Below are 13568 nucleotides of genomic sequence, written 5' to 3' on the forward strand. Positions count from 1 at the left end.
TATGTGGCTGGCAAGTGCCTAAAGTGTATGCATAGTTCTAAACCACATGTCACGGGCACTGTATGCACAGTTTTAAAGCCCATATCACGGACACTGTCTGCACCGTTCCAAAGTCCATGTCACGGACACTGTATGCACAGTTCTAAAGTACATGTCACAGACACTGCACAGTTCTAAAGTAAATGTCACTGACACAGTATTTATAGCAAGGCATTTTTTTAAAATACACCTGCAAAAAGTAAATATGTTAGTCATTTGAACAAATCTGTAGAGATATTATCTTGTTAAACTTAGAAAGTATGATATAAATTACCGGGTTTGCATTTTTGTAATGTATCCACAGTCATTTTGTCTCTCCTATTTAGTAAGTCAAATACACGATAATGTTCAAATAAGATCTCTTACACAACAAACACTTTTATTTCACTCAGATTCACTTTGAACATCCGCCAACACGGTGTACAATGTAATTTTCACATGTGTTTGGAAATATGGTCTTTTAAAAACGGGCACAGTAATTTTTACCTATTTTTAGAAACATCAGACAACAAGGTCTTGTAGGTAGGACACATTAATTTTCACTCATATTTGGCAACATCAAATAACACAACATTTTAAACAGGACACTGTAATTATTATTTATTTTTAAAACATCAGACTACCCTCTTGACACGGCACTTAGTAGTTTTCCCTCATTTTTAGAAACATCAGACAGAATAGTCTTCTGAACACGGCTTCATGAGTGGGTATGAAAAATATGGACAAAAAGTTGGCTCATTATCCTAACCCGATTTTGGCGGAATGCAGACAGGGCTTCGATGATCGGGCTTTTTGTACTTTTTATTAATGCTTTCAATATTTGGGACGCTTTAGATAAGATGAAAAAGGAAAAATCGCCATAAGCGACGAATGAAAATGTTACATGCCGTAAGTATTTAATGATACGTCATATTGTCAAACATCAAACATAATTTGATTCATGGTATATCTCGTTTTCAAACTGTCAGAAATTTTGCAAATATGATAATCAAGCTGAGAGACAGTTATTGTATTATGTACTTCATGAACAAATTATAGATATCCTGTTGTTTTCTGTAATTACTTTACCACATTATACACAACATGTTTATATTTTTTAACAAGTCCTAGTTTGATTATGTAAGGATCAATATGTACCTGACTTGTCAATATTTTCATAGCTAGTTTGACAATTTAAAGTTTACTTTGTCCGTATTGCATCGTCCCTAGTGGATTGTGAAGGCATACGTGAGTATTTTTCTATTTATTATGGTGCAAACAATTTCGCTTGCTTTGTACTTTTGTGCACACTGTTAAATTTCAATTGGTGAAGTTTTCTAAGGACCTGATGGTGAAATGAAAGGTTACCGCTAAATGCTATTTCAGAGAGGCAAACCATTAGAGTGGATCTTGTTTTCTGAATCTAACCATTATGATGCATGATGTTATCTGTGTCTAACCATTAGGATGGATGCAATTATCTGTATCTAACCATTAGGACGGATAATATTATATGTGTCTAGCCATTAGGGTGGATCATATTATATCTGTCTAACCATTGGGGTGGATCGTGTTATATATGCCTGATCATTAGGATGGATGGATTTAACTGTGTTTAACCATTAGCGTGGATTATGTTATCCTATAAAAACTATGCATAGTAAATGAATTTATACAAGGGTACACACGTTCCCGATGAAAACATGTAACAGCGGCCAATATAACAATGACAAATCTTGGTCACGCCTACAAACCCTATTGGCGAATTGCGTGATAAAACAAAAAAGGACACGATGGCAGTACGATACCGTAGTCGGTTTTTGAGAGCTGAAATAAAGCGAATATTAGTCCGGTTTTAACTTTGTATTTCTGGTGATGCTAAACAAATGAAAGTAAAATTCAGACGCAAAAATAATTGTGTTCCTGCAGAGTTTACTTGTGCGAATGGAAATCTGCCATTGACTTGATAGACAATGTAGACACTATTGGAATTTTTCCCTTACCAAAAGTATCATCACTGAAAATAGATCTTATTTTTCATAACTAAAGAAGCACATTAAAAGGACATACTAATACCGTAACTGTATCATCATTAGAAGGAAAAGCTGAAAATAATACTGACGATCAGAATCCGACATAGTAAAAGGCAGTGTTTTTATTATTTTTTCATTACCAAATGTTATTAAAATTCGCGAGGCACCTTTCAATACTGATATTTAATATAAGACAGCACAAACAATAATTAGATATATACTGTCGTTATGCTGAATTTAATTATCACTTCACACTGTCGGACCACTGTTGTGAGCGGTTGTTGCTCTCCCACGCACTCTTTGAATTTATATCAGCAATGTTATGATGTGGGCCTAGTGAAAATTTGCATTAAGATTTCTCTGCTTATATTAGACATTAAGTAACAAATCAAATAGATCTATGTCATCTAGATTTAGGCTTGTTGAAATGTTGACGACGGCATATAATTTCCACCAACAGCGTTTAGCACATTATGAAACACCATGTATACGTATCGAAGTATTAGAAAAAAATATCATAGTTATTACACATGACTTATCTATTACATACCTTCCGTTTCTAGTTTCAAAGTCCCAGCTTGGACTATTCTGTAATCAGCCTCCTGTGAACTTGCAGTGGCCATGGTGTCTTTTCAGTGAACTGTGGATACAAACATGTTGACTCCAAGACGAAGTGAGATGTCAACCAAATACAGTGGCGATGTTAGGCCTGGGCTGCAAAAGGTAGAGAGCAAACGTCCAGCTGAAATCCATGTATATAACTACTTTTAAATTTAGCAATTATTCAAGGAATGTCAGCTTGTGTGCAAAAGAACAATGCCAAATAAATATGTACTTGTATAAAATACCAAAATCGTGTTAGGCCCGAGTGACCCAGTGGTCAAAAGCACTATTCTCTCAGATCACCCTCATATCACCTCTGTCCGCGTGGCTTCCAGGATTTATCTGGCCAATGTGGGTATGTGAGAAAACTGCCAATAACTTCCCGTAGGTCGGTAGTTCTTAACGGGGTTTTCCCGAGTTCTTCCGCATCTAGTCCTCTATGTGTAGCCTGTCTAGCCCTGAGTCATGGCTTTAAACACCAAACCAATAACATCCAAAATAAATCTACAATATTTTCATGGTGCATGGACGAATAGAAACACATGTATTATTACTTAGCATACTAATTGGGAAATAGTATATACGCACTGGTTCTAGCATATAAGGTCGAAGCCAGGTAAGCTCATGGTATGTACCTGCGTCTGTCGTTCTTCGTACTAAGTGCTGTTTGTCAATCAGTCTATAGGGTTCAGTTATGACAGGACGTGGTCTATCTTGGTGCATAATCTTATATCATTCAGTGGTGTGATAACTTCGATTATGGACGATGGTTGGAACATACTTGCGTGTAATTGGTTGAACGTACAAACACTAGAGGCTTTTAGGGATGTCCACTTCTCCTCTCGTGGCCACACTTTAATTGATATAACACTTATTGCAATTGCTCACAACCCCAACTGGAGTTCCGAGACCAGGAAAGAAAAGGATCTTACAGGATAGGCCTCCTTAGAACATTGAAAATAAGCTGTTTAAACCAAGAAGACTGAACAAAGACAGCCAATCACAAATAAAATTATCTTTCTTGCAGGTGACATGTTTTCTTTTAAATATTTCTCTAAATTTGCTTATTACTCATCCAATAACATGTAAGTCAAACTATGACAATGAAATATCCGGGATATAATTTGCGCATAAATAAATCTACATAACAAAACTGATGCCGATATGGCGAATCGACTTTTTTTCCGATACGGAAAAATATACACAAGCCAAATAAGTTCTTTCTCATACAGTCTATTAATTACGTATAACAAATTATGCGTGTTTACATGTGACGATGTCAACATTCCACACCTTCTGGTAATAACAGCTGTCTTAGCCTCGGCTTAAGGACATTATTCAACACATGGTAGGCTATACATGGCAGCAAGAATAAATGACGGATGAAGAGCCCGGAAAGACCCCGGTAAGAACCACAGAGCCACTGGATCCTACTGGCAAGCTTTCTCATATACCCTTATTGGCTGACACCGAGACTCGAAACAGGTAAGAACTATCGAGCCAATGAATGTTACCGGCAAACCTCCTCACATAACCAAGTTAATCGGTTTTGAGACTTGAACTCACGCAGTTGAAATGGCAGTGATCGGTAAAGGCGATCGTTTTAGACAACTAGGCTACCCAGAAAGAGCCCCGTTGTCTTTTAATAAATCAAACGAAAAATAAATCAAACATTCCTTACTGTCAGCTATCATTTTCACCATCATCAACATCTTCATCTTTTATCAACATACTCAGATTATCGTATCCTAGAAAAACTGGAATAATAACTGGTTTAATAACGTATAATAGTTGGAATTATTTCAAGTACACTATATGGTCCTAAAATAAAAGGAAATACGTGTCAGATTAAAGCATTAAACTGTTATAAAAGGGACATCTATTTTATTGAAGACTGTTTAAAATAGAAAGCATTTTCTTTTACATCTTGCTTGTTATTGTGCACCAAATTTTTACAGTATTTAGTTCCTACTGGATATTACTCAAGATTCCATTTCGACACAACGATACTATAGAGATACTGATATTCTGTTCCTGCTGGTGTATTGTGATTCCATAGACTAATACACGATTGCCACTTGCTGATATTCCTAATTAGGTCGTTGTTTTCCTTATTTGTATAACATGTTCAATTATGTAAATGAATATTAATAATAATAATAATAATAATAATGACAAGTGTAACTTGAAACATCAAGATCGCCCCACCATCATTATCATTTTCTATATCTTACATCATACATGCTGAGTTTACTACGCTGCTCACTTTTATGGCCTTAAGCTCGCAGTTGAGAAACCATACAAGTATATGATTTTTGTATTCCTTCTTGTCCTGTTTGTTGTTGCTGACTGCTTAATGTTGACATGATCATTTTGTAATTCTTAAGCTGGGTCTCGTCAGAATAGGTTCACAAAACATAGAATATCTGTCAGAAAGCTTTCTTCGTATCACACAGTTGAAATATCGTATTTACTGGTGTTTCTGTGTGTGTGTGTGTGTGTGTGTGTGTGTGTGTGTGTGCGCGTGTGTGTGTCTTTGTTTGTAAAATGGCTGGATCCACGTGTACTAATGCCACCAGTGCACATCGATTTTTTTCGGGGAGGGGGTATTTCTAATCACAATAAAGTAATTATGATAATGCATCAAAGAGTTAATAACGGTCATTGTGAAATTAATATAACGAAATATTAACTCGTGGTTATTTTGGGATGGGAAAATGCAAATGATACAAATATACTCATACATAATCAGGAATATTGTACAAGGCATCAATATGGGCGCTTATTCCTGCATACAATGCAATGGGAGGTACAAAGCTAACGGGTGCGGGTTGCGTGACAGATTGAGGTGTGTGGCTGACAAGTGCCTAATGTCTATGTCACGGACACTGTATGTACAGTTATAAAGCTCATGTCACGGACACTATGCACAGTTCTAACGACAATGTCAAGGAAACATACAATGTACACGTTGAAGCCCGTAACGGGTGCTCGCATCAAGGAAACATAACAATGTACACGCTGAAGCCCATTACGGGTGCTAACATCACGGAAACATACCATGTAGACGTGGACGCCCATTACGGGTGCTTGCATCAAGGAAACATACAATGTACACGTGGAAGCCCATAACTGGTGCCCTTATCAAGGAAACATACAATGGAACGGGTAGTCGCATCAAGGAAAAATACAATGTACACGTGAAAGTCCATATCATGTGAGTTATGTTGATGATATCAATGCACTTGGTATAACTACTGTCTGTGTCAGCTTTATCAAATGTTTCAGTAGGGGTAGCTGGTACCAGGACACACGAGGCGTAAACGCCACGCAGATAAAGATAATATAATAGTAATTTACTCCTAGTTGTGATGTAGACGAAGGACAAATCGTATGTGGCGGAAAAAATACTAATAATTAAAAATGCAATACGTTTATAACTTTTATTTGCCTATGTTCTCCTAATATTTTAGTATACTGCAATTCAATTAGCTGAATGATAGTTGATTTCCGAAAAAAATAGTATATCCTGAAATAGTAAATTAATAAGATCTCTTGCCCAAATTTAAAATGAATAGGCATATTTCGAAAGAGTAAATTAAGTCAGATCTGTTAACGTAGCTTGTATTTCCTTTTCATATATACCTCTAGCATAGTGTAAATTGTCAAGGGTTAAATTGTCATGAACACTATTTTAACGGCATTAAAAGGGACGACAATGGCTCTAATATACATGAACATTATTTTAGCTTTATTAAGAGAGACAGAGAGAGAGAGAGAGAGAGAGGGGGAGAGAGAGAGAGCTATTTTTAGAGGATTTTGAGATGACATTAAATTTATGCAGTAGGGTGGGTCTTTCCCAGAAAAACGTCTTTTAAAACATATTTATAAACGTTCTCTGTAAAAGGAAATCACCATGAGAACAGTGATATGTGTACTTTATTGATTAGGCTGAACCGTATGAACAAGCGAAACATTAAATCGTCACTTTTAATGAAATTCCGTCCAAGGACAAAACTATTACCCTGCTATATTCGGTATGTCAGGGTCATTAAGTGCCGATATTAAAAGTATTGCAACCAATGTGAGATCAAATGAAATTATGTTAGTAATGAGGCGGATACGGAAAAATCTACACAAGTCAAATAAGTTCTTTTCCATACCATCTATTAACTACGTATAACAAATTATGCGTGTTTACATGTGACGATGTCAACATTCCACACCTTCTGGTAATAACAGCTGTCTTAGCCTCGGCTTAAGGACATTATTCAACACATGGTAGGCTATACATGGCAGCAAGAATAAATGACGAATGAAGAGCCCGGAAAGACCCCGGTAAGAACCACAGAGCCACTGGATGCTACTGGCAAGCTTTCTCATATACCCTTATTGGCTGACGCCGAGACTAGAAACAGGTAAGAACTATCGAGCCAATGAATGTTACCGGCAAACCTCCTCACATAACCAAGTTAATCGGTTTTGAGACTTGAACTCATGCAGTTGAAATGAATGGCCGTGATTGGTAAAGGCGATCGTTCTAGACAACTAGGCCACCCAGACAGAGCCCCGTTGTCTTTTAATAAATCAAACGAAGAATAAATCAAACATTCCTTACTGTCAGCTATCATTTTCACCATCATCAACATCTTCATCTTTTATCACCATACTGAGATTATCGTATCCTAGAAAAACTGGAATAATAACTGGTTTAATAACGTATAATAGTTGGAATTATTTCAAGTACACTATATGGTCCTAAAATAAAAGGAAATACGTGTCAGATTAAAGCATTAAACTATTATAAAAGGGACATCTATTTTATTGAAGACTGTTTAAAATAGAAAGCATTTTCTTTTACATCTTGCTTGTTATTGTGCACCAAATTTTTACAGTATTTAGTTCCTGTTGGATCTTACTCAAGATTCCATTTCGACACAACGATTCTATAGAGATACCAATATTCTGTTCCTGCTGGTGTATTGTGATTCCATAGACTAATAAACGATTACCACTTGCTGATATTCCTAATTAGATCGTTGTTGTCCTGATTTGTAAAACATATTCAATTATGTAAATTAAAGTGATAACTCGAATTTTAACTAATTTTATACCTCGCAATAATAATGATAATAATAATAATAATAATAATGACAAGTGTAACTTGAAACATCAAGATCGCCCACACCATCATTATTATTTTTATATCTTCCATCATACATGCTGAGTTTACTACGATGCTCACTTTTATTCCCTTAAGCTCGCAGTTGAGAAACCATACAAGTAAATGATTTTTTGTATTCCTTCTTGTCCTGTTTGTTGTTGCTGACTGCTTAATGTTGACATGATCATTTTTTAATTCTTAAACTGGGTCTCGTCAGAACAGGTTCACAAAACATAGAATATCTGTCAGAAAGCTTTCTTCGTATCACACAGTTGAAATATCGTATTTACTGGTGTGTGTGTGTGTGTTTGTGTGTGTGTGTGTGTGTGTGTGTCTTTGTTTGTAAAATGGCTGGATCCACGTGTACTAATACCACCAGTGCACATCGTTTTTTTTCGGGGAGGGGGTATTTCTAATCACAATAAAGTAATTATGATCATCCATCAAAGAGTTAATAACTGTCATTGTGAAATTAATATAACGAAATATTAACTCGTGGTTATTTTGGGATGGGAAAATGCTAATGATACAAATATACTCATACATAATCATGAATATTGTAAGGCATCAATATGGGCGCTTATTCATGCATACAATGCAATGGGAGGTATAAAGCTAACGGGTGCGGTTTGCGTGACAGATTGAGGTGTGTGGCTGACAAGTGCCTAATGTCTATGTCACGGACACTATGCACAGTTATAAAGCTCACCTCACTGTCACTATGCACAGTTCTAACGACCATTTCATGGACACTATGCACATTTATAACGACCATGTCAAGGAAACATACAATCTACACGTTGAAGCCCGTAACGGGTGCTCGCATCAAGGAAACATACAATGTACACGCTGAAGCCCATTACGGGTGCTAACATCATGGAAACATACAATGTAGACGTGGACGCCCATTACGGGTGCTTGCATCAAGGAAACATACAATGTACATGTGGAAGCCCATAACTGGTAGGCTTATCAAGGAAACATACAATGGAGCGGGTAGTCGCATCAAGGAAAAATGCAATGTATACGTAAAAGTCCATATCATGTGAGTTATGTTGATGATATGAATGCACTTGGTATAACTACTGTCTGTGTTATCTTAGCTTTATCAAATGTTTCGGTAGGGGTAGCTGGTACCAGGACACACGAGGTGCAAACGCTTCGCAGATAAAGATAATATAATAGTAATTTACTCCTAGTTGTGATGTAGACGAAGGACAAATCGTATGTGGCGGAAAAAATACTATTAATTAAAAATGCAATACATTTATAACTTTTATTTACCTATATTCTCTTAATATTTTAGTATACTTCAATTCAATTAGCTGAATGATATTTGATTTCCAAAAATAATAGTATATCCTGAAACAGTAACTTAATAAGATCTCTTGTCCCGATTTAAATTGAAAAGGTATATTTCGAAAGAGTAAATTAAGTCAGATCTGTTAAAGTAGCTTGTATTTCCTTTAAATATGTACCTCTAGCATAGTGTAAATTGTCAAGGGTTAAATTGTCATGAACACTATTTTAACGGCATTAAAAGGGACGACAATGGCTCTAATATACATAAACATTATTTTAGCTTTATCAAGAGAGAGAGAGAGAGAGTTATTTTGAGAGGATTTTGAGATGACATTAAATTTATGTAGTATGGTGGGTCTTTCTCAGAAAAAGTTTTTTAAAACATATTTATAAACGCTCTCTGTAAAATGAAATCACCATGAGAACAGTGACATGTATACATTATTGATTAGGCTGAACTATATGAACAAGCGAAACATTAAATCGTCACTTTTAATGAAATTACGTCTAAGGGCAAAACTATTACCCTGGTATATACGGTATGTCAGGGTCATTAAGTGCCGATATTAAGAGAAGTATTGCAACCAATGTGAGATCAAATGAAATTATGTTAGTAATGAGGCGGATACGGAAAAATCTACACAAGTCAAATAAGTTCTTTTCCATACCATCTATTAATTACGTATGACAAATTATGCGTGTTTACATGTGACGATGTCAACATTCCACACCTTCTGGTAATAACAGCTGTCTTAGCCTTGGCTTAAGGACATTATCCAACACATGGTAGGCTATACATGGCAGCAAGAATAAATCAAGGATGAAGAGCCCGGAAAGACCCCGGTAAGAACCACAGAGCCACTGGATGCTACTGGCAAGCTTTCTCATATACCCTTATTGGCTGATACCGAGACTCGAAACAGGTAAGAACTATCGAGCCAATGAATGTTACCGGCAAACCTCCTCACATAACCAAGTTAATCGGTTTTGAGACTTGAACTCACGCAGTTGAAATGGCAGTGATCGGTAAAGGCGATCGTTTTAGACAACCTTGCCACCCAGACAGAGCCCCGTTGTCTTTTAATAAATCAAACGAAAAATAAATCAAACATTCCTTACTGTTAGCTATCATTTTCACAATCATCAACATCTTCATCTTTTATCAACATACTCAGATTATCGTATCCTAGAAAAACTGGAATAATAACTGGTTTAATAACGTATAATAGTTGGAATTATTTCAAGCAAAGTATATGGTCCTAAAATAAAAGGAAATACGTTTCAGATTAAGGCATTAAACTATTATAAAAGGGACATCTATTTTATAGAAGACTGTTTAAAATAGAAAGCATTTTCTTTTACATCTTGCTTGTTATTGTGCACCAAATTTTTACAGTATTTAGTTCCTATGGGATATTACTCAAGATTCCATTTCGACACAACGATTCTATAGAGGTACTAATATTCTGTTCCTGCTGGTGTATTGTGATTCCATAGACTAATAAACGATTACCACTTGCTGATATTTCTAATTAAATCTTTGTTGTCCTGATTTGTATAACATATTCAATTATGTAAATGAATGTGATAACTCGAATTTTAACTAATTTTATACCTCGCAATAATAATAATAATAATAATAATAATAACAAAAATGACAAGTGTAACTTGAAACATCAAGATCGCCACCATCATCATTATCATTTTTATATCTTACATCATACATGCTGAGTTTACTACGCTGCTCACTTTTATGGCCTTAAGCTCGCAGTTGAGAAACCATACAAGTATATGATTTTTGTATTCCTTCTTGTCCTGTTTGTTGTTGCTGACTGCTTAATGTTGACATGATCATTTTGTAATTCTTAAACAGGGTCTCGTCAGAATAGGTTCACAAAACATAGAATATCTGTCAGAAAGCTTACTTCCAATCACACAATTGAAATATCATATTTACTGGTGTGTGTGTGTGTGTTTGTGTGTGTGTGTGTGCGTGTGTGTGTCTTTGTTTGTAAAATGGCTGGATCCACGTGTACTAATACCACCAGTGCACATCGTTTTTTTTCGGGGAGTGGGGATTTCTAATCACAATAAAGTAGTTATGATAATCAATCAAAGAGTTAATAACTGTCATTGTGAAATTAATATAACTAAATATTAACTCGTGGTTATTTTGGGATGGGAAAATGCTAATGATACAAATATACTCATACATAATCATGAATATTGTACAAGGCATCAGTATGGGAGCTTATTCCTGCATACAATGCAATGGGAGGTATAAAGCTAACGGGTGCGGTTGCGTGACAGATTGAGGTGTGTGGCTGACAAGTGCCTAATGTCTATGTCACGGACACTGTATGCACAGTTATAAAGCTCATGTCACGGACACTATGCACAGTTCTAACGCCCATGTCATGGACACTATGCACAGTTCTAACGACCATGTCAAGGAAACATACAATGTACACGTTGAAGCCCCTAACGGTTACTCACATCAAGGAAACATACGGGTGCTAACATCACGGAAATATACTATGTAGACGTGGACGCTCATTACGGGTGCTTGCATCAAGGAAACATACAATGTACACGTGGAAGCCCATAACTGGTGCCCTTATCAAGGAAACATACAATGAAGCGGGTAGTCGCATCAAGGAAAAATACAATGTACACGTGAAAGTCCATATCATGTGAGTTATGTTGATGATGTCAATGCACTTGGTATAACTACTGTCTGTGTTATCTTAGCTTTATCAAATGTTTCGGTAGGGGTAGCTGGTACCAGGACACAAGAGGTGTAAACGCCACGCAAATAAAGATAATATAATAGTGATTTACTCCTAGTTGTGATGTAGACGAAGGACAAATCGTATGTGGCGGAATTAATACAAATAATTAAAAATGCAATACGTTTATAACTTTTATTTACCTATATTCTCATAATATTTTACTATACATCAATTCAATTTGCTGAATGATATTTGATTTCCGAAAAAAATAGTATATCCTGAAATAGTAAATTAATAAAATCTCTTGCCCTAATTTGGATTGAATAGGTATATTTCGAAAGAGTAAATTAAGTCAGATCTGTTACCGTAGCTTGTCTTTCCTTTAAATATGTACCTCTAGCATAGTGTAAATTGTTCAGGGTTAAATTGTCATGAACACTATTTTAACGGCATTAAAAGAGACGACAGTGGCTCTAATATACATAAACATTATTTTAGCTTTATTAAGAGAGAGAGAGAGAGAGAGAGAGAGAAAGAGAGAGAGTTTTTTTGAGAGGATTTTGAGATGACATTAAATTTATGCAGTGTGGTGGGTCTTTCTCAGAAAAAGATTTTTAAAACATATTTATAAACGTTCTCTGTAAAATGAAATCACCATGAGAACAGTGATATGTATACATTGTTGATTAGGCTGAACTATATGAACAAGCGAAACATTAAATCGTCACTTTTAATGAATTTCCGTCTAAGGGCAAAACTATTACCCTGGTATATACGGTATGTCATGGTCATTAAGTGCCGATATTAAGAGAAGTATTGCAACCAATGTGAGATCAAATGAAATTATGTTAGTAACGAGGCGGATACGGAAAAATCTACACAAGTCAAGTAAGTTCTTTTTCATACCGTCTATTAATTACGTATAACAAATTATGCGTGTTTACATGTGACGATGTCAACATTCCACTCCTTCTGGTAATAACAGCAGTCTTAGCCTTGGCTTAAGGACATTATTCAACACATGGTAGGCTATACATGGCAGCAAGAATAAATGACGGATGAAGAGCCCGGAAAGACCCCAGTGGATGCTACTGGCAATCTTTCTCATATACCCTTATTGGCTGATACCGAGACTCGAAACAGGTAAGGACTATCGAGCCAATGAATGTTACCGGCAAACCTCCTCACATAACCAAGTTAATCGGTTTTGAGACTTGAACTCACGCAGTTGAAATGGCAGTGATCGGTAATGCGATCGTTCTAGTCAACAAGGCCACCCAGACAGAGCCCCGTTGTCTTTTAATAAATCAAACGAAAAATAAATCAAACATTCCTTACTGTCATCTATCATTTTCACCATCATCAACATCTTCATCTTTTATCACCATACTGAGATTATCGTATCCTAGAAAAACTGGAATAATAACTGGTTTAATAACGTATAATAGTTGGAATTATTTCAAGTACACTATATGGTCCTAAAATAAAAGGAAATACGTGTCAGATTAAAGCATTAAACTATTATAAAAGGGACATCTATTTTATTGAAGACTGTTTAAAATAGAAAGCATTTTCTTTTACATCTTGCTTGTTATTGTGCACCAAATTTTTACAGTTTTTAGTTTCTATTGGATATTACTCAAGATTCCATTTCGACACAACGATTCTATAGAATACTAACATTCTGTTCCTGCTGGTGTATTGTGATTCCATAGA

At 35.8% G+C, this 13568-nt stretch overlaps 1 protein-coding gene across 7 annotated transcripts in view; it reads right to left on the bottom strand.

Annotated features, from left to right (window-relative positions):
* The window catches only part of LOC149784482 (uncharacterized), a 134449-nt gene that overhangs the window by 93522 nt on the left and 27359 nt on the right, over positions 1–13568 (bottom strand). For 6 of the 7 annotated variants that reach the window (XM_089932561.1, XM_089932560.1, XM_089932566.1 and 3 more), the window contains exon 3: positions 2602–2765. In XM_089932561.1, coding sequence (XP_089788687.1) covers positions 2602–2674 — 73 coding nt within the window. In that variant the 5' untranslated portion in view covers positions 2675–2765. Of the gene's footprint in view, positions 1–2601; positions 2766–3242; positions 3331–13568 lie in introns of those variants that run through there. The other variant, XM_089932564.1, reaches the window with a different exon arrangement.

This window comes from Sinohyriopsis cumingii, chromosome 14 (assembly GCF_028554795.1).
Source record: "Sinohyriopsis cumingii isolate HCF-2022 chromosome 14, ASM2855479v2, whole genome shotgun sequence".
NCBI classification, from domain to species: Eukaryota; Metazoa; Mollusca; class Bivalvia; order Unionida; family Unionidae; genus Sinohyriopsis; species Sinohyriopsis cumingii.